Source organism: Octopus bimaculoides, chromosome 4, assembly GCF_001194135.2.
Source record: "Octopus bimaculoides isolate UCB-OBI-ISO-001 chromosome 4, ASM119413v2, whole genome shotgun sequence".
Lineage (NCBI taxonomy): Eukaryota > Metazoa > Mollusca > Cephalopoda > Octopoda > Octopodidae > Octopus > Octopus bimaculoides.
Genome location: NC_068984.1, coordinates 91,446,211 through 91,468,068, shown reverse-complemented (window position 1 = coordinate 91,468,068; position 21,858 = coordinate 91,446,211). Strand labels below are relative to the sequence as shown.

At 35.0% G+C, this 21,858-nt stretch overlaps 1 protein-coding gene across 3 annotated transcripts in view; it reads right to left on the bottom strand.

Annotated features, from left to right (window-relative positions):
• Positions 1–21,858, bottom strand: part of LOC106872863 (uncharacterized) — a 221,158-nt gene that overhangs the window by 5,434 nt on the left and 193,866 nt on the right. For all 3 annotated transcript variants that reach the window (XM_052967245.1, XM_052967244.1, XM_052967246.1), the window contains exons 3-9: positions 20,965–21,390; positions 14,433–18,783; positions 13,230–13,382; positions 11,952–11,995; positions 10,610–10,741; positions 3,659–3,876; positions 103–3,465 (exon numbers count right to left, since the gene is read on the bottom strand). In XM_052967245.1, the coding sequence (XP_052823205.1) occupies positions 103–3,465; positions 3,659–3,876; positions 10,610–10,741; positions 11,952–11,995; positions 13,230–13,382; positions 14,433–18,783; positions 20,965–21,390 (8,687 nt within the window). The remainder of the gene's footprint in view (positions 1–102; positions 3,466–3,658; positions 3,877–10,609; positions 10,742–11,951; positions 11,996–13,229; positions 13,383–14,432; positions 18,784–20,964; positions 21,391–21,858) is intronic.

Here is a 21,858-nt window from a genome sequence, read left to right as displayed (position 1 = left end):
CACAACACACAGAATAAATGATTATAATCAAAACAGTATAAATGAAAATGATGACAATAATGTCAGAAATAATGAATATATTTTATGTAAAAAAATACTCACTTGAAGCTGGTGATGTGAAGGAAACGCAGCTTGGCAAAGATTACACATATTGGGGGAAGTAACGGCCATTACAGACATTACAGGAATAATACCAGTTCCTGTCATTTCAGTGCTGCTATTGGTTACTCTTAACCACTGGTGATTTTGAACAGAAGACCATTTATCTGATTCTAATGGTTCATCCTTAATTTTGATACTGGAATCACTATAAGGTTCTAGATAATTTTGGTAGTGTGGTCGTTGGTGTAATAAGAGCTGTGGTTGGCTTGGAGTTTCTAATCCAGTTATTTTGTTTTCTTCACTTAATCTAAATGTAGGTTCACTAGAAACACTAACACTCTGAATATTAGCTGCATTAGTAACACTCGCAGTTGTTATTAGGGAAGAAGTTTTTGCAATACTTGTCTGAGTTACTGTAAGAGATTCATCTCTCGACAAATCGAGTGCTTTTTCAGAAGCAGGGATGGTTTCAACTCTGGACGGAGCTACAACGGTGACAGCAGAAGTAGAATGACTAATTGTCTCAGATACTGAGTCTGCAAGGTTAGCAGGCTCACTATCACTTGATGATGAATGTTTGTTACGTAATTTCTCTAATGTCATTTTATGAGTCTTTGCCCATAAATGTTTAGGTAAGTGGTTTTGCTTCCAGAAGTCCACCTTACAATTCACACAGTCTGGAGGCTTTGGTATCTCTTCAGTGCTCAGTGAGCGGGAATCTGCATGTCCTTCTGAGTGAAAGCACTTATGAAGATGAGGTCGTGTATGAGAAGTAGTAGCATCTTCACTTCGATGCGTTTTCATGTGTTGTCTCCGGTGCACAGTATAGTCTTGTGAAGTAGAGAATTTCTTATTGCAATCTCTGCAACGGTTCAAGTCCTCTTTAAATGACTTCTGCATTGTCTGAGAACAGGATGTAGATATACTGGTTACAACATGTTGTTTTTCAACACAGAGTGTTTCGTTAGGCTTAGATGTTGCATTGCATCCGAAGATCTTCGAAGAAACTTGAGGTTCTAAATGTCTGTATGATAAATGCTTTTCAATGATTACTTTTTCAATGGTTGATTCTGGAATTGATCTATCAGTTGACTGTTGTTCAGACAGATTACTTGAAGATGGCTCTAATGGTATTTGACCTGAAGTTTCATTTGATTTATTTGGAACTCTATTGATCTGAGCAGTTCCAGATATCTTATCACTGAATGGCTGAGGTGACATTCGTATTATTTGTCTAGTTGGGGATTGGCATTCTAAAGACATGTCAACATGAGGTTTGGGATTAGACACAAGGTCAACATTTTGAGACATTCGGTTAGTTTGTCTTGTTGGAGAGAATCTAGTTAGAAACTGTCGGCTTGGAGACAATCTCTCTGAATGCTGACGTGAAGGTGATAATCTCTCTACTCCTTGTTGAGTTGGAGACAATTTGTCAGTATATTGCCAAGTAGGAGAAAACCTATCAACATGATGTGTTGGAGACAACCTGCTTACATGCTGCCTTGTTGGAGAAAGTCTGTTTACATGTCTTGTTGGTGAAATCCTATCTCCCAACTGTCTGTGATGCCTTGGAGATGACAATCTTTCAAGAGGATGGTATGGTGATACTCTTTCAACATAATTTTGTGAAGGCAACAAATCTGCATGTTGTTGAGATAGACTGTACCTGTCCACATGTTGAACTGTGGAATACCTATCCACATGGAGTTGTCTTGTGGGTGAATATCTCTCGACATTGCTTTGGTGAACAGGATTGTAATGCTTCATTTTCTGTTGTTGTGTAGCAGGATACCTCTCCAATTTTAACTGTGTAGTAGAGTATTTGTCCATGTTTATTTGTTTTGTAGGAGAATATTTATCTGCATTTAGTGGCTGCGTTGGAGAATATCTTTCCATCTGCTGCTGTGTCTTTGGATATCTGTCCATATTTAGTTGCTGATTTGGTGAATATGTATTTACTTGGTTCTGTGGAGCAGAATACTGTTCCATATTTGGTTGTCTCATAGGAGAATACCTTTCTCTTTGGTGTTGTTGAATTGAAGAAAAGTTGTCTGAATTTTGGTGCACTGGAAAAAATTCTTCTAACTGTGGTTGTGTAGAAGCAGAAAGATCAGTTTGGTGTTGTCTGGTTGTGGAGTAATTGTCAGCAAACAGAGTAGGGGAGAAACTTTTCTCTACATGTGTCTTTGGTGATTGTCTACTGATATGATGAACTGGTATTTGTACATTTGAAATCATTGTTGATGGTTGAATCTTGAAAGATGTTTGTTGTTCAGCTATTTGTTTTTGTTCATATAAATTTCTTCTTTGAATATCATCTACAAACATTACAGGTGAATGTCTTTCAAATGTAGATGATTGTTGTTCAGAGTGTAATTTTTGGCCAACAATTTTAGTTGGAGTAAAAACTGCAAGAGGTTGATGAGATCCTTCAGAAATATAGTTGGAAGGTTTGATGGCAGCCATGTTATTGACTTGCATATTGCTTCCAAGTTTTGAAGGTGATGACCTTTCAATATGCCTGCTTTCTGATATATGTGATTCACTATTACTATGTTGTTGCGGAGGTGACTGAATGCGTTGGTATACTGACTGGAACCCATTTTCAGGCTTGTTCTGATTTTGTGGGGATAGTCCATCTGTAGTCTGATAAGCTTGATTAGTCACAATTATACTCACAAGTGAAGAATTATTTGGTGTTTGTTGATTTGGCAAAACTACTTGCCCAATGAGTGGCTGAGGTTGCAGCTGATTATTAGAATCAGAATCATGAATAATGCTTGTTGCAACACTATTTGCTGTTTGCACACAAGAGGTTTGTGGTAACAAAACAGTTTTGGGATTACAAATTGGTGACTGGTTCTCACCAGAAGTGTCTACTAGTGGTATGATTACAGTAGATGATGTATCTTCCTTTAACTTTACATTTGTTTCTTCAGGTTTTATTTCTGTTGATCTTTCAAATGCTTGGAAAGGGTGCTGAAACTGAAATGGAGGGATAAGTGGAGAAAGAGTAATGGTAGTATTAGTAGAATTCAATGTTGTGCTACTTGACCCTTGTAACACCTGGCCAACAAGAGGGCCCATACTGCCATTAGGAAGAATTCCTGTAAAAGATAATGATACCGTGCTTATTGATGTTTGACCAGTATCATTAGCTACAATCGTTTGTAAACTCTGTGGTATCTCAGAAACAAAAATAATTTTCTGAGTTGAAGAAGGTTCACTTAATACAGGGTCAACAGAAACTCCTGAAGGTAAACAATGAGTTGGACCTTTTGTTGTCTTTAATGCCATTAGCGCCTGGCTGTTTGATAGGTTAGTCTCTTCTTTTTCAGAAGATTGTTGTCTTTTGGAATCCTTCTAAAACAAGAGAAAATACAAAAATAGTTAGAATCATGAAAATATCAATTTATGAGAAAAAAAGGGGTGGGGACATAAGAAACAAATAACAAAGAAATAATGAAACTTTATAAGCAGTTTATGATGTAATGTGTATCTATGACTACTCAATAAATTTAATTTAATTGAAAATGCCTTGAAAAGTATTACTTACTCTTTCATGAGAGATAGGTGAAGTTTCTCTTTGCACAATCACAATATTTTCTTCCTTCTCTCTAACACTTACTGAGGATGGAAACTTTTCACATTCATCAGCAGAAAAAACTTGAATTTCTGGATGTTCAGTTTGGGATGGAGACCTGCTCATACCTCTCTCAGGAGAGTCAGCCATATCAAAGCTGTACTGTCGTACCAATGTTTTTTCACTAGTATCTGGAAAGGTAAAAATAACACACAGTAGTTTGAGTTATGAAGACTTTAGGAATGCTTTGTTACAATAAATTCATTAATGTTAAATTATTTAAACTAATTGAAATCTGTTACTAAGTATATGCCCTATTGGTTCAATTTCAAGAAACATAAATGTTGTTACTTAAACCATACATAACCATGTAATCTAATCAGATCTCACTTATATTAAGCTCTATATAATATAATAGTAACTGTTTTTCTGTTTTTTACCCATTCCTTTATGTAACCCCACATTGTATTGTCCTGAAACATTACCAATTTTTTTTGTGAACCATTAGTGGTTGATAAACAAAATATTATTATTATTATTTACTTTTAACCTGCATGTTTGTTACAATCACTTGCCAAGACACAATGGGTGTCCAAGGGTGAGTGAAGGATAAGAGTTGTTACAGTATGACTGAAAGTTTGGGGAGGAGAAGTGGCAGGGGCAGTAATGAAATATCTTCATGTAATACAACACAGACATTTAAATTGATAGGGTTTTTCTAAGGATGTGAGCAATACTTGTCAGCACAATCTTTTGGATTTCTCTGAGACATGGTTCACCTGGGATATTGTCTAGATGTTTCTGACATTCCTTTTTTATCACACTGAGGGCACCTACGATAACAGGAACAGTTCTTGCTTTAAGATGCCACATCTTTTGTATTTCAATTTCCAGGTCCTTATATTTACTTAATTTGTCAAATTCCTTTACATATATATTTTTATCAGGAGAACACTTACATTCTCTCTCTTTAATAATTATGCCCAGTTGATTAGTCTGAATTGTTCTGTCAGTGTTGACTGGAAAACCCTTCAACGACTGGCTCAGGATGATGTTCATACCAGTAAGCAGGATTGTCAATTTTGTAGTGTTTACATATTTTCCAATGTAAATACTATCCTACCCTACTGTGGTGATTTTTGTATTTGTTTGGACATCCTGAAATGAGATGGTCTATTGTTTTGTCAAATGTATTGGAAAATCTGCATTTATGGTCAGAACCATTTTGAAGAACATTAGCCTGGTAGTTTCTGGTAAGCAAGCTTTGATCTTGGGCTGCTAATATGAAACCATTGGTCTTTGCTTTCAGTCTTGAACTTCTCAGCCACTGATGGCTTGCTTCTTGATCTACATTAGCATTTCGACATCAAAGAATATACTGTCCATGCAGGGGCTTCTGGCTCCACTACTCCTCAATATGTTTCTGCCCATTCTTTTTTTGATCCATTTTGTTTGTTTGGTGGCAATGGTTTCAGGTTCTTCATCTAATTCAGAGTTAATGTCAAGTTCCCTTGTGAATTTACTGCTTTCATGTTTGCATACAAGCTGCAACATCCAGTCCTCTGTACTCTCCCCATTACTCGTTTGCATGGCCCTGATCCCACTCTCAAATGAACTGAATAACACCAGGTATGGGTACAAAATTTATAACACTATAATAAACCATCTGTTTTATAAGGATGATCTGAAGCCATTTGCTAGAAATGACCAGGAGCCAGTAGGGCTGCTAACAACTGTTAAAGAGTTTAACAATGACATTGGGATGGATTTTGACCTCGATAAGTGTACTAAAGCAACTTTTGTAAGAGGTAAGCTCAGACAAACAGCTTCCATTAAACTTGACCCACAAGAAAGTTATAAATACATGGGGATAAATGGAGATAGTATACAACATGCTACTATGAAGGAAAAAATAAGAAAGGAGTACTGTAGGAGAATAAGACTTTAACACCCTGACATTTCTAGTCATCCAGTATAGTTTTAACATCATTAACTGGAATCCTATGGAGCTCCAATGCCTGGGCAGGAAGACAAGAAAATTATTAACATCTAAGAACATGAATCACTCAAAGGCAGATGTTGATCGTCTGTACCTACCTAGAAGTAATGGGGGAAGAGGAATGATACAGGTAGAACAGTGTTGTTGTTATTGTTATTATTATTAGACAATATGAGGAGCGCGATGTGATTGCAATAGTGATTTTATTGGTTGAACAATATTCCGACAGCTAGCGTGTCTTTGTCGAGTTCAAAATGAAAAGTAATAAAAATTTTAATCCAAAATATGAATGAGAGCAACCAGCATCCCCATGTTGCAGGAATGACATCATCAGTCTTCACATTTCAAATTTACAATTGGCAAAAAATAAAAGAAAGAAAAAAGAGAAAAGAAAAGGAAAAAGAAGAGGAATATTTAATCAAACAGTTTTGTGTAAATATGATGAAATTTCTCTATCATTTTATTCATCCCTTCAGGGAGTGATGTTAATAACTCACAACCATATTTCTCCTCATGCCTTTTAAGGACTGAAAGTGTAGCAGATTATTCCATCTAATTTTCTCTGTAGGCTATTGAGGTTTGTGTTACAAAGTAACACAATGAAGTTTGGACAGAAATTTTACCACCAGACAAGGGGTTGCACCATGGGTACCCCTATGGCAGTTAATTTCCCTAATGTCTTCATGACAAAATTCAAAACAGTTACTGAAGACATCCAAATCCCTACATAGTCATGAACCAATACTCTAGTTACGGTTTATTGATGATGTCTTTTTTTGTCTGGGAAGGATCATAGGATAGTTTAATTGACTTCTTGCACTTCTGTGACTGTAATGCTAAAAACTATGGCATTAAGTCCAACATAAAATTTACATCTAGTTTTTCAAAAACTAGCATTTCATATTTGGACACAAAAGTTAAGTTTTCTGGAGGCAGAAGAGCAACAGAGTTATTTTGCAAGCTCATATCATTCTACATTTACCTCCACTGCTGCTCTGATTATCCACATCATATAATTCAGTCAAATCTGAAATCCCAATTTTTGAGGATAAAACGGACCTGTACAGATATAGGGAATTACTGGAAACATGCAAATGCTTTTGTACACCATTATGGCAAATGCAGTTACAGTGAATTAAAGGAAATAGCAAATGACATAGCAAAGAAAATCTAACTCTCATGCATAATTTTAGCAAAGTACAATATCTGACAGAATTCCTTTAATGATTAACTGGCGCCGAAATTTCGCTAGCATTTCAACATGACAGTTACCAGCATGTTATGAAAAATATCCTTGTTTCAAACAAATATTTCCTCAGCCGCCTATTGAAACTTTTAGATGGAATAAAAATATAAGAGAACTATTAACCTTTACTTCTGACTCCAAGAAAACTAACATTGGAGTTCCTGCAGGCTGTAATTTGAAAAACAGCTGCAAGAGAAGTAAGCCCTGTTCATTGTGCAACAACATCAGTGAAGTGAATTCCATCAGAAATCATAACAGAAATATTATGATTTATACAGAAGGTGGAACATGTAAAGATTCCCATTTGGTGTATGCAGCAGAATGCATCAAACACAGCTTGATTTATATTGGTTGTACAACAGAACGATTAAACAAAAGATTCAATGGGCACAGATATGATGTCAGGCACAATAACAGTAGTTCAACAGAACTTGCTGAACATTTTGCATCAAACAGCTGCAATTTTGAAAAAAGATTTGGAACTACATATTCTCAGAAAATATTCTGAATCTGCTACACTTTCAGGACTCAAAATGCATGAGGAGAAATATGTTTGCTGGTGAACATCATGCCCTGCAGGGATTAATAAAATGACAAGTGAATTTCATCATATTTACACAAAACTGTTTGATTAAATATTCTCCTTTCTTTTTATTCTTTCTTTTTCTTTTTGTCAGTAGTAAACTTGAAATCTGAAGACTGATGATGTCATTCCATCAACATGGGGACGTTGGTTGCTCTTGCTTATATATTGGATTTGAATTTCTATAATTTTGAATTTTTATCACTTTTCATTTTGAAATTGACAAACACATGCTAGCTGTCAAAATATCATTCAACCAATAAAACATCTATTGCAATCACATCACACCCTGGGTGTTGTCTATTTACTTTTGTGAAGAGCTACATCAATCCTTTAAAAAAAATTATTATTAAGGCAGTGAGCTGGCAGAATTGTTAGCATGCTGGACGAAATGCTTAGCAGCATTTTGCCCATTGCTATGTTCTGAGTTCAAATTCTGCTGAGGTCAACTTTGCCTTTCATCCTTTCAGGGTCGATAAATTAAGTACCAGTGAAACACTGGGTTCGCTGTAATAGGCTAGTCCTCTTCCCACAAATTTCAAGCCTTGTGCCTTCAGTAGAGGATTATTATTATTGTTAATGTGGTGAGCTGGCATTATTGTTGGCATGCTGGACAAAATGCTTAGTGACATTTCATCCATTGCTATGTTCTCAGTTCAAATTCCACCAAGGCCAACTTTGCCTCTCATCCTTTCAGGGTTGATAAATTAAGTACCAGTAAAGCACTGGAGTTGATGTAATTGACTAATCCCCTCCTGCTAAATTTCAGGCCTTGTGCCTTTAGTAGAAAGGAAGAAGAGGATCATCATCAGCACCACCACCACAACCACCATTGCTATCATGCCAGATGAAATGTCGCTAAGCATTTTGCCCAGTGTGTTAAGATGAATATAGAATTGGTAAGTAGGAATTGTTAAAGGCTTGAATGAAACACTAGTAAAATATATCAATAAGAGAGGGTTAACAACTGTTTAGATCCAGGAGAGTTAGTGTTAATTATGTTATACAAGTGTGTTTTCTACCAAAGATCATCAGAAAATGAGTGGCTAAGCATTTATGAAGATTTTAATTGTATATTGTCTATGAGCAGGGAAAATGTAGAGTTGTAGGTGTGTTTCTTTGATATATGTAGTGACTACACCAAAGTACAGAGGAAACATTCCAAATATTACCAAACCCTAGAAGCAGTCAAGGAGACAGAACGTGGATGAGACAGACCTCTTTAAGGCACTCTGCAATAGAGCATTCTAACAGGAAGGCTCCAATAGAAAAGACGAGAAATGGATGGAGCCTATAATTAAGCAGTTTTATTGGAAGATTCTAGTGCCAGATACAGCTGAAAGCTTTGCTTATGATGATAGCAATAACATTTCTCAGAAGTTCTTTTAGAATGTAAGACCACTGATGTGTGAAGGAAGAAAGCAGTTCTCAGAGAGATCTGACTCTACAGAAGCCATATGAATGTGAAGATTCACTGATGAATGTGAAGATACAAGGTAAAAAAAGATGTGGTGAGTTAGAACTAATTCCATCACCTTTGAGATATTGAAGGTAAGAACAATAAATAAGTAATTGGCACTTAGGGTTCACTTCTTGAAGAGAAGACATTATGAAGAGTATTTCCATAATTTGGGATAGAAACTTATAATCAATGGAGTATTTGAAGATTTTAGAGGTGAAAGTGTTTGAAGATGATAGTTGAATACACCATTAAGATTTATCACCTTATTAAGATGAAGTGACTGGAGAAATTTCAATACATGGTAACTAGATAAACTTGAGGGTGAGATAAAAATCAAGTGGAGAAGGCATGTGTGTAACATCAAATTGGAAGCAAAAGTATAATATACAAAGATATTCTTTTCCTTCTTAATGGTTATAATACATGCACAATAATAATAAGAAAATACCACAGAGCAGATGGTAAACAATTTTTTCTTGACGTTGCAGGGAGTATTTTCCTCAAATATAGCTACATGTGAATGATTTGTGAGTTTTGGATTGTGAGTGAGTGAGTGATATATCTAGAAGAAGAGTGATTTCAGTAATCCATTTAACTGTCATTGATGAAGAAGTGAAGTATATTTGTTGTTAAGGTGAATCAGTATAGAACTGACAGAATTCCAAACAATTAGGTGACTTAAAATACAAGAGAATGACCAAAAGTTGTGCAGTAATTTGATGCTTTAATTAATAACTAAATAAATGACAATGAAGGGATAAGAGCAATGATTGTGGTTTCAAAGTAATAGTTGGATTTATAGAAGAGAAGATCAAAAATATGAGGTGTCAAGACCAACTGTAGCAGACAGTTCAACAAGGCAAAGAATTCAGCCTCTGTGTAAACAGTATTGGTGTAGAGGAGTGAAGTCAAGAAGAATTGTTTATACTAAAGCAACTAAATATGATGACTTTCAAGAGAAATGATGTAAATTCTGAGGGCTGGAGAAGTTTCTAGAGTGAAGAAAACAGCAGATGAACTAAGGCTTGAAACTTGCAATCACAGTATGAAAATTTTTTTTGTTGTACTGACTGGAAATATTTATTGCAGTAAATGGAAATGTTTTCATAGACTTCTTTATATACACTGTACATCAACTATAGTGTAGGCGTAATGGCCCAGTGGTTAGGGCAGCAAACTCGTGGTCATAGGATCGCGGTTTCGATTCCCAGACCAGGTGTTGTGATTGTTTATTGAGCGAAAACACCTAAAAGCTCCACGAGGCTCCGGCAGGAGATGGTGGCGAACCCTGCTGTACTCTTTCACCACAACTTTCTCTCCCTTTTACTTCCTGTTTCTGTTGTGTCTGTAATTCAAAAGGTCAGCCTTGTCACACTGTGTCACGCTGAATATCTCCGAGAACTACGTTAAGGGAACACGTGTCTGTGGAATGCTCAGCCACTTGCACGTTAATTTCATGAGCAGGCTGTTCCGTTGATTGGATCAACTAGAACCCTCAACGTCGTAAGTGACAGAGTGCCAGCAACAACAATATCAACTATAAACAGCATCAAGATTTAAAATATTACAAAATTACAACAGAAAGTTTTTTTTTCAATGAAATATGTTTTACATTTTGTAACTAGTAAACTCACCTGTTTTGGTATGAGATGCCACATTGGTTGAAATTTCTTTTGCAGCATCTTCTGATGGCTGCACTTGTCTTTGAGACAGATCTAAAAGACTACGAGCAATCTCATTATCAATTTGTGATTGGTTTGCCACACCTGTCCAAAGGAAAATGGGAAATAAATTGTTGAAACAAACTTATATGCAAAATTTATGTTAATCATTATTTTGTTGATGTTTTCAATAAATATTTTAACTGAATTGAATTATATAACTGCCCCTCGTAACAAGGTATCTAATTATTATTATTTTTTGTGGGGCACCATTAATCTACTACATTATTCAAACTTTCATAATGCTATACTAATTTTAGAAGCATTATTCCTTGAATATAGTGATTATACAAAGGAGAAAAAATATTTATTTACAATTAATTAACATAACAATTTTTCAACATAATCCTCTAAATATTTAATATGTTATTTCATGAGATTCAGTTTTCATAATTTTAGCCTTGAAGATAAACAACTGATACTTTAGGCGAGCTTGAATTTCTTTGTTTGCTGGTTTCTTGTAACACTTCAATCCCTCTTCTTGATAAGGTTGCTGTATCAGACCTTCAGAGTTCATTAAAAATATAAGCATCACACTTCTATTTGTTTATTGGTCTTTAATTTATTTGATAAGACTTCAGATGTTTGACTAACAAACTTCCCACTGAGATAAACTGATTCTTTTTCCTGTACCCCTTTTCCTATATTAGGATAAACAGGATACCTTTGAAAGCTTGGATATTTTCACATAAATTGTTGGACCCTATTATGATAATATCTGTTTCTTCTCTCATACTGTCTATAGCAAACTTCTTTTATGACCTAAAATCCTACACTAAATAGCATTAACTATTTTTTTTTTAATATGTAACCATTGCATTTTATATACTTTACATGCATACTTTCCTTCCTGCATGAAACCCAAGGAAATTATTTACTTCAATGTAGCAAAACTTTTCAATAATTGGTTCCCTTCTGAATACAAAAGGCTACAAATATATATCATTAATCAAAATTAACGGATACTAATCTAGAAACTTTATAATTGAAATGGGCTACAGGCTTACTACCTCTTTTGATTGATCAATGTCTTTTTCTTGCATCTTTCTTAAAACCTTTAGTGTTAAATAAAATAAAGCATCAGAAGTATTTCCAATAGCAAGGTTATAGTTGTTATTTTCCAAATATGTAAGAATTATGTTGAAGAAACACAAAGGGATTTATATAGCGTATAGCTTTTCTTATCATATTGTTTCACTGAAGCTATTTGAGTATTGGGTCAAAAAGGCAGGCAGAAAAAATAAAAAGAACTTACCTGTAATCATGGCAACTGATGAACTGGAAATTGTTGCTGTCAAACTAAAAAATGTAATTGATAAGAAAAAATAAAGGATATGAAAATAAACAAGCATAGCAGAAATATCTGTATATAATTAGAATCTTTGATTAAGCATGATGAATTAATTAAATACAACCAGGAGTAACTAAAAGTTTTCAACAATTTTACTCTTCTTAAAACTATTCTATCAGTAAAATGAAGTAAAATATAAGTGCATGAACTTTCCTTCCTCAAATTAAGCTTACACTTTAATGCTTAGTTCAATAAGTCATTTAGTTTCTGAGACAGGCAAAAATATTTAGTTTAGATGTATAGCAATAAGAAAAGATAAATTGCCTTCTTTAAATCCATGAGAGAATTTTAATTCTATATTAAAAAACCAATGAAACATTGGCTCATTATATGGTATTTAACGAGTCACTAGACAAAATGGCTTACAGTATTTAGTTACAATCTATTACATACATGATGCAGTAAATTCTTGCTGGTTTAACTTTGCCTTTCATCCTTCTGGACTCAATTAAAATCAGTACCAATCATGTACTGAGATCAATTTAATCAACTTTGCTCTTTCATAAAATTTGCAGCCTTGTGCTGATGTCAAAACTCAATTATAATTATATAGAGATCCTACAGCTTACAACATACATGGTCCCATGTTATAGTTAAGTAATCTGAACCAACTAATCTTAAATGTCTTAGCCATAGACTTAAAATCATACTTGTGAATAAATGTAAACTGTTGAGTTTTTAGTTAGATGGTTGTCCATTGAATTCCACTTGTAATTCCATAATTTTTGGAAGTACAACTAAAATTTGTCAAAAATTACTGTTTATGACTAGATTAAAAAAACTCTTTATATCCCCAAGATCCAGCATGGCCAAAGTCTTGAAATCTAAAATAAATAAACTAAAGAAGTTTGCTCATCCTGCTCATCATCACCATCTTTATATCTCTTTTCAGCTTTAACTCAAATAATGTGCGGTAGCCACGTATTTCCTCTACAGCAAGAAACCTGTTCCTACCCTTTCTTTCATACTTTAACTTCTGAATACCTAACATAAAGCTTCCTTACTCTCCAATTAGTTGAAGGGTATCTTAGCCCTGTTAGCTATATTGTAACCTCACCAGTGCTGGAGTCACAAAAACAATACCCAGCATATTCTGTAAATTGGTTAACATTAGAAAGGGCATCCAGTCATAGAAGTCATGCAAGAATCTCCTCAGATTTATAAAAGAAATTGTCTACTAACCCTGATGTTCCAACATAGACAGAGGTCATAGACACAGCAATTTCTGAGCCACTAGCATGTTCAGATTCTGAGACCTCATAGGAATTAACTTCTGATATTCGACTTGTTTCAGCAACATCTAAACTTGAAGAATGTGTTGGCATACCACATTCACTGTAAAAATAACAATACCAAAATATATATATATTAGAATATTAAAGCAAAAAAAAAAAAAAAAGAAAGAAAGAAAATTTTTAAATGCACACAACAATTAAATGTAATAATAAAGAACATTTAAACATCCCACAGTCCCAAAATATTAAAAATTCTTCTTTCTTTGATGCAACTCAGAGTCATTAGTTTCTATCTCATTTTATTTGCAAAGAATTTTGTAAACCACAGGATTCTGCTATCAAGCAAGAGGATCAACTTGCCATAGACCAAGAATTCTGAGTTGGGAGACAATTCAACTCAGTACTTCAAATCATCATAATTAATTAATATTGAGATAATTTTAGAAAAAACTCAGGTAAAATTAGCGTTTTATTAAAAAGCCACAGAACATTGGTATTATTCAAAATCAGTTGGAAAATGGATGATTTCATTAGAACCAGTCATGTGAATAGATTGCAAATGGATATCAGGCAATGATTGTCTGTTGGTCCTTTCAGAACAGAACCCTTCTATGACAAAAAACCCTGTTCTTAGCTTCAGCAACAGCTGCACATCTTTCAATAAATCATTAAATGAAAAGCACAGACTAGGAAAATCTTTTGGATCAGAGAAATGAAAGAATGATTTTTATTAGTTCAAGTATAACAATTTGGAAATTAATGTACTGTAGTGTCTTTGAAAGAGGATAGAGTCATGCATTTTTATCACATATTCAAACAAATGAAATTATCTCTTTCATATGCATCAACCAAGCCTCCACAAAATGTTTTTAGCATTCAAATATGTTTGTAGTGCAATTTTTAGATCAAACTATTAATATATCCTGCTATAAATCGGAAAGCAAATACCTATCATATTTTATAGTTTCAAGTCTAAATAGCTCATTAAATAGGATGTTTTAAAAACATTTTTGCATCATTCTGAAAAGTAAAATTATATTTACTAACTGAGAAGGAATTTTCATCTACAGTTCAATAGTCCATTACTTTATAGTGAAATACATTAACATTTCATTAAAAGACAATAAAATATTCCTGCAAACATATTTACCTTTCTCTGTCAATAGATGTATCAACTGTCTCATTAGTGTCCATTCTTTCAAAGCTTGTACGGGCACTTTCTTCAGAATCCGAAAATTGGCCATCAGCATCATCAGTTTCTTCTTCATCATCTATATCATCATCATCTTCCTCATCATCTTCATTCTCATCATCCAAGCTCTTAGTCTCTTTGGCTATAGCACTCTGAGCAGCTAAAGCTTCTGAGTCAATTTGTGATTCATCAACAATAATAGGCACAGGATCAATACCGAGTTCCAAACATTTCTTTTGGTGAGCTTTTGATTTCATATGCTTAGTCAAATTACCTTTAGTCTTGAAAGAAAAACGACAATGTCTACAGTGGTATGGCCGCAAATCTGTATGGGTGCGGATGTGCTTTTTCAACATGCTTGGTTTCTTACAACGAATGCCACATTCCTCACACACATATTTCCCTCGTCCCCTTCCACGAATATATGTATACTCTTCAGTAGAACGAAAGCCACCTTGAAATATTCGAACTCTTTTGGGTTCTTTGGTTGTAACAGTTTCTTTTGAACTAGAACTAGTTAGTAAAGAGTCAACCTTATTTTCAGATTGTGGCAATAAACCAATATCTTTTTTATCAGATATCATAATGTCTGTTGGTAGTTTGACAACTTCTGTGGCCACAGTTGTATCAATGGTTAACACTCCATTGGAAAGTTTCTCAACAACAGAAGAGCTCAATGGCAGAAGTTTTCGTTTGGAATACAAATTCCATTCAGAACTCTCAGTCACATTTGTTTCAGATTTATACTTGGCCACAGAATATATAGGATCACTTGTATTCTTAGAATTGTATAGAAATAAGGACATCTGAGGTGTAAGGTTGCTTGGATGTGGTGTATGTTTTGAAACCCTCCAGTTAGAATACATCGAAATTTTTTGATTTTCACCTTGTGGAACATACATGGGTTGCAAACGCTGAACACAACAAAATGTAGTTTGTGTTAAACTCCGCAAGGAAGTAGTAATTTGTTGCTTTGAGGTATTACATCCAGTTGTTGATACAGTTGAGACTTCTTTAAGTGATGTTAGTGTAGAGTCTCCTGAAAGAAGTGAGGCTGGGCAAGCAGATACAGGGACTACAATAGAAGTGACATCTGGTTGTGTGTATGTCTCACTTACACTAACTATGTCAGTGCTATTACTAACACTTGTAGACAATTCTTTTGAAGTATTTAACAATGGGAATTCTTCTGTCAGATTTGTTGCTTCTATTTTATTGTCTTTAGGAAATTTTGAAACAACTAGACTTGTTACCAATGGTAACTGTAGAATTTGTTTGCTTGATGTTGAAGTGGCTGGAATAGCTGGCAAAGATAACTGAATATCACAGTGTGTTGATAAAGCAACTTTGTTCAATTTGCTCCACCCTGAAGTGACAGGTACATGGGCAGGTATAGCACTTTGAATAGAATCAGAAAATTTCATTGGGATAACAATTGGTTGTGCAACAACGACAGGTACTGTAACTGGACCTGAGCACACTGGATTATTTAAAGAGTTTGTCACTTGAGGAACAGAATATTTATACTCCAATGTTTCAGGTAGACTGCTAAGGCGTTTTTCAGACAAAGATTTTGAAGAAGCAGCATTTAGCCCCATTTGTGACATTAATGGTTCTGATCCAGCTCGAGTTACTCCAGGTCTTGAAATTGGATCAGACTGAAGAAACTCATTTGGAACTTTTCGTTTCTTTAATGGTGAGTTTCTTTCATTCCGTTCATTATCAATAGGTTGCTTTAACATTTCAAAAGATGAAGCTCGTACAGGTCCAAGGCTACTAGAACTTTCTGTGCTGGGAGATGTACTTATAGTAGACTGTGCAGAGAATGAATCAGAATCTTTTTCTTGTGAAAGCATTCTCTCTGTACTCATAGATCTCTTTATAAGTTTATTTTTCAATATTACCTTCCAAGGAGGCAAATCACAAGACGGCTCTGTGTAGGGCTGCTGCAGGGAAGGTTGCTTCAGAGTTGCCAGTAAAATAGAATTTTGTGATGAACTTGAAGATGTAGCTAAAGTAGTAGAAGATAGACCTTGCACTGATACTGTTGCATTCATCATCTTTGGTTTGTTTTTTGAGCCCTTAGGCCTTCCTTTCTTTTTTGGTGCCACCAGGTCATAATTTTCAGTATTAAATACAACAGCATTTGAATCATGTTTATCATCTTTTAAACGTTCACCTTTCTCAAGATCAACATCAACTGAACTTTCACGATCACTTGAAAAACTGTGAGATAGGTATCCAGGTGGTACATCCTTCTCGAAAGAGCTGCATTTCACTAGAGCAGGTCGGTCTGGTCTTCTTTCTGTTATAGTAATAGGGGAAGTATGAGAATCCATACTTGTAGAAGATGAACTACTTTTTGAATGTCGAAATTTTTGTAGTTGTGAAGCCTTGCTGTAAACAGAAGACACATTTGACACAGAATAAGTGCCAATATCTTCACGCTGGAAGGAAATGAGTGTTGACTCATTTCTCATAGTTGTTATCTCATCAACACTACTTGATTTTTCTTTAATGACTCTACTTGGGGGAGTTGGAGAAGTCAAAGAAGATGTCTTACCTTTCAAAAGAAGGCCTTTAATAACACTATTTTCAGGATTTTTTACAAAAGATGAAGAACTTACAACTGTAGTAACAACAGATGTAGGTGAAAATTGCATGTTTGGCTTACCAATGATAGACTGTGATGGTGTTGCAATAGTTACAACATTGGAACCAGTTTTAGGCAACTTAATTTCAATTTTAATTTCTTGGCTTCCTTGGAGCCCAGAACAAATGTTGGTGGAAGAAAGTTTTTCATTTAAGTTTTCTGTCTTAGATGAGGATGAAAGTAATTCTGGGAGTTTGGGATTTGAGATTTCCTTCTTTTCAGAAATAAGAGGAGTAAAGTAAGATTGTGGACTGAGGCATAGATCTTTGTTTATATCATTGTCATCAGGTATTGGAGCCAAGGGTATTGATAAAATACTTGGTATTGATACTTTAGTCATTGACACTGACTGAGGCAGCTCTTCCAATTTTGAACCTGAAGTGTTTGGTTGGTCACTGTGTTGACGGAATATCCTTTTCTGACGTGGTGGTTCAGACATTGGAGTATTTACAATAGTATCATTTTTAGATATGATTTGCAAAATATGCTCCTCAAGTCTTTTTTTATCAGTAGGTGTTGAGCCTGTGATGCTGAGAGAACTTATTGTTTTTGTCTCTTCACTGCTTTTGTTGATGGGATGTATAGATTTATCTTGTGACTTGCTGTGCGAAGTCTGTAAAGATAATGATAATGGTACATGGTCTTTGGAACTCACAGTTTGCTTGTCATGAAGGTTGAAAGACTCCTTAGCATGAGAACTTTGTAAACTTCCAGAAACTACATTATCTGCAACTGGTACCAAAATGTCTTCTTTAGATTCTTCATTTAAATTGGTTTCTGGTAATTTAGATATCTGAGGAACATCATAGAAGCATTTATCTGGTAAATAAACAGGTGTATGTCCAGTCATACTTGAAACTGATAGTTTAGTTTTACCATCTAAGTTACCAGAATGATGAAGTGGACTATCAGTATGTAATTCCAAAGATGAACCTTTGCTTATTTCCCCATGGATATTCACAGATGCTACGGTATTTGTGGTGTTGCTGCTTCCACAACTTGTCATCTTGGTAACATTAACAGATTGATGCTGATCTCCCAAAAAACAATTTTCTGTTAAAGATGTTGACTTTTTCTCTTGAAATTCCTCAATACGTATTTTGGCATCAGATTCAGAATAACCTCTTTTTAATCGTGAAGGATCTAACAAACAATGTTTCATTTGCTTCTCTTCATTTTCTCCATCTGTATCACTTGTTTCTGTTTGTGTTTCTTCACTCTCATTGGCATCTTCATTGTCACCCTCACCTTCAGTACTTGTCATTTCAGATGATGTACTTGTGGGGATTTGGCCAAGACCAGCTTTCACAGCATGGGCTCGTGATTTATTATGCTTGTACAAGTTACTTTTAGTTTTGAAGAATACACCACAAGCCACACAAGGGTATGGCCTTTCTCCAGTATGTGATCGGATGTGTTTCTCAAGCACACTTGGCTTTGCACATCCAAGACCACAAAAATGACAAATGTGGCGGCCTGGCTTTGTGGGGAGTTTACGTTTACGACCAACTGTATTATCTCCAGAGATTTGCTGCCTAAACTTTTCCCCACTCTGGGGTTGTTGTGACTTAAAAGTTCGAGATTTGAAGTTGCTGTAACTCACCGGATTTGATTCATACTGATCACATTGTTGTTTTGTGTACACAGGTTTGAAACCTAAAGTATAATAAAATTGTATAGTATTTTTTAGAAATCTCAAAAAGAAAAATTAAGAAAGAAGGCAGTGATCATATATATCCAATTAGTAAATGATTATCCTCCCCCTCATACTTCATACATACACACATTACAAAACTGCTATAAAAATGTGAAAATATGAGACAATGAATTATTGGTAGGACCTAGATTGTATAATTTACAAGTTGTTTGATAGCTTGCAGTTATAAGTTCAAATCTCAGGCTTAATTAGTAACCAAAAATAAATCAAATTTGCCTGGTATGTTAGATATAGTTTCTTTGCCACTTACTCTTGTTCCATAATTTTTATAATCAGAACTGACAAAAACTATCTGATAGTAATGTCATAAACCATTGTCATTATCTTACATATATCACCCAGAAACTTAATTATACCTAACCTATAAGTCTGGGAATTCTTGGTGTTATTCCTTTTAATCTTATTAAGAAATTAAAAAAAAAATCACTCCAAAGATTACCTAGGTCTATTGGTATTAGGATACAACCATCAAGTCTACAGTCAATTTAAAAGTGCTTCATAATGATTTTTAATATTATAAAGTGATATTATTTATTATTATTTACCAATTTTGCATATCATTGCTCAATTTTGTGATAGTTCTACAACCACTGCAATAACACATTATTTTCAAATGTTCATAAATATTAAATAAGTTTGGCCAGGCAATATGGCTTTTTAAAGATAATACCTGTAAAGTGTCATAATTTCAAATATTGCTAAAGACACTGAGCAGTGCATCTAAGCAAAACACAGCTGTGCACAATCCTCTTTTCATTTGTTGAATCAGAGAGAATGGGAGTGCCCATGGCCTTTATAGACCCCCCAAGACTGATGAGTTTTGATGTTGTTAATGTTCAGTTTAAACTGTTGCAGGTCAAAACCTGCAGGAAAGACATGAGTAGGGAGGGAATTTCAGAAGGACAATATTTTGGAAAAGAAGGACTAGGCAAGATGAGATTCAATGCAACAAACGCGACAAGAGGTGGAGAGACAAGTGGGTCAGGGATGCCTGAGTGGTAGAGTTACAAGGTCAACCAGATCTGAGAAACAGAGGCCGTTATAGTAGCAATAGAAGAAATGCAAAGACAGTAAACAGCACATCTGGGACCAGAGACTGGAACATGTCTGATAGTGACTGAATGCCAATAAGTTGAGTAACCATTCTCTGGGCCAGTTGAGTGCTGCTATGCACATAGACACCACAATATCTGTGAACATAGCAGCAACACCATTCCACATGTAGGCTTTACCTGAGCCTTGTGGAGTGTCAGCAACTGTTGGGAACTGAAATATTTTGAGGCCTTGGGGAGAAAGGGCCAGGCTTTGGGATGCAATCTTAGTTAAGGATATGCTTTTGCCAAGATATATTCTTGGTAATAGTAAGATCCAGTACTTGGAGTGAATGTGAAGATTCTAGCTGAATATTACTCAGGTTTAGGGTGTGTGTGTGTGATGCACTTGTGTTATTTTGATATGTGTACTGCTTAAGTTTTTTTCTGTTAGATGTGAAAAAGTTGGCATGACCCCACAGGAGGATGCTCTCCATTCACAGAATTGACGCAAGTTTGGCATGTAGTGTCTGGGTTGCATATAGATGATGTATGTTCAAGGTAAGTTAGGGAGGAATGAAGGGTCATACCATCTGCATAAAAATAGGTACTGTTGGATGTAGCAGCAAGTAGACCATTGATATAAAGCTGGAAGAGACTGGAGGGCAAAACCAAATTTGGGGGAACAAGAGAACTGATTGACAGTTGGACAGAAAGAGCTCTGTTAACATATGCTGCAATCCGATCAAAATCTACCATTTCAAGGTAACAAAAGCGTGGAGCTGGTAGGCAGAAAATTTTGATCGGTGCATTTAATACACAATCAAAGGCTTTATTGATGTCAAAGTTAAAAGCACATTAATTCTAATTTGCACTCCTCCTTGATGGCTGAGTGATTAGTATTTGGAAGGACATCCGGATTTGAAAACATTTACGATCAAGATTACATTTGCATTTCATAAGGTAAATACAACAAACACCAACAATATACAACTATAAAGTCAACTAATTCACCTATTTTTACTTACATGAAAAGAATTTTGTACATAAAATGAAATCAAAAATGTAAGTGCATAAAGTTCACAGTACCTTGTGATTCAATGGTATCAGGTTTTAACTGATACTTTTCTATTCCTCTCTCAGAAACAGGCATCTTGATAATATCAGATAAAATTACATTATCTTGCAGCACATTTGACTGGCCTGAAGATACAGGACGCAAAACAAGCTGAGTGATAGCAGTGCCATCACCAGCCATTGACATTTTTTGACTAGTTGGCACCTGACGTGACATGTTCTGTAACTCTGAATCAGTCACTTGAAGAAGATACTTTAGAGGCAAGTTGTATGAGTCCACTGGTCTGTCAGTAGATGAAGATAACATGGATGTAAGAAATGGACTCTCCTCAGCATCTTTAATAGGTTGAGTGATTGGTCCTGGAGATGAGGTATCAATAGGAGGCATTGATTTGCTCCCTTTAAACTGAGCTCTTCTGATATCAGATTTAGGTGCAACTAGAAAAAAAAAAGAGTAAGTTAAACTAATGAATAAAAATAGTAAAAATTGAAATACAAATTTAATAGATAAAAACACTAAGAAGTTTCAAGTTCAAACTTTGTTATCATTTAGCTTGTGAATCCTACTTAAAAAAAAAAAAATTCCGATCTGATTATATGAATGAAAAACAGAAATGAAGAATTAGATAAGAAAATATATAGTTGGTTGTTACACAAATGATTTCTTAAGACAAAAGCGAACTGAAACTGATGTAAGTTATAGCACCATAAATATATACTCCTAAGTTTCATTCAAGACAATTAGTTATTTTAAAAGTTATGGAAAAGACTAGGAGCATCTTTTATTCTCAAACACATTTTAAATACATATATATCTGTACAGGTACATATAAATAAAATTATATTCCCTTTCTCTAACTCAGAGAGGGAGAGGGAGAGGGAGAGAGAGAGAGAGAGGGGGGGGGG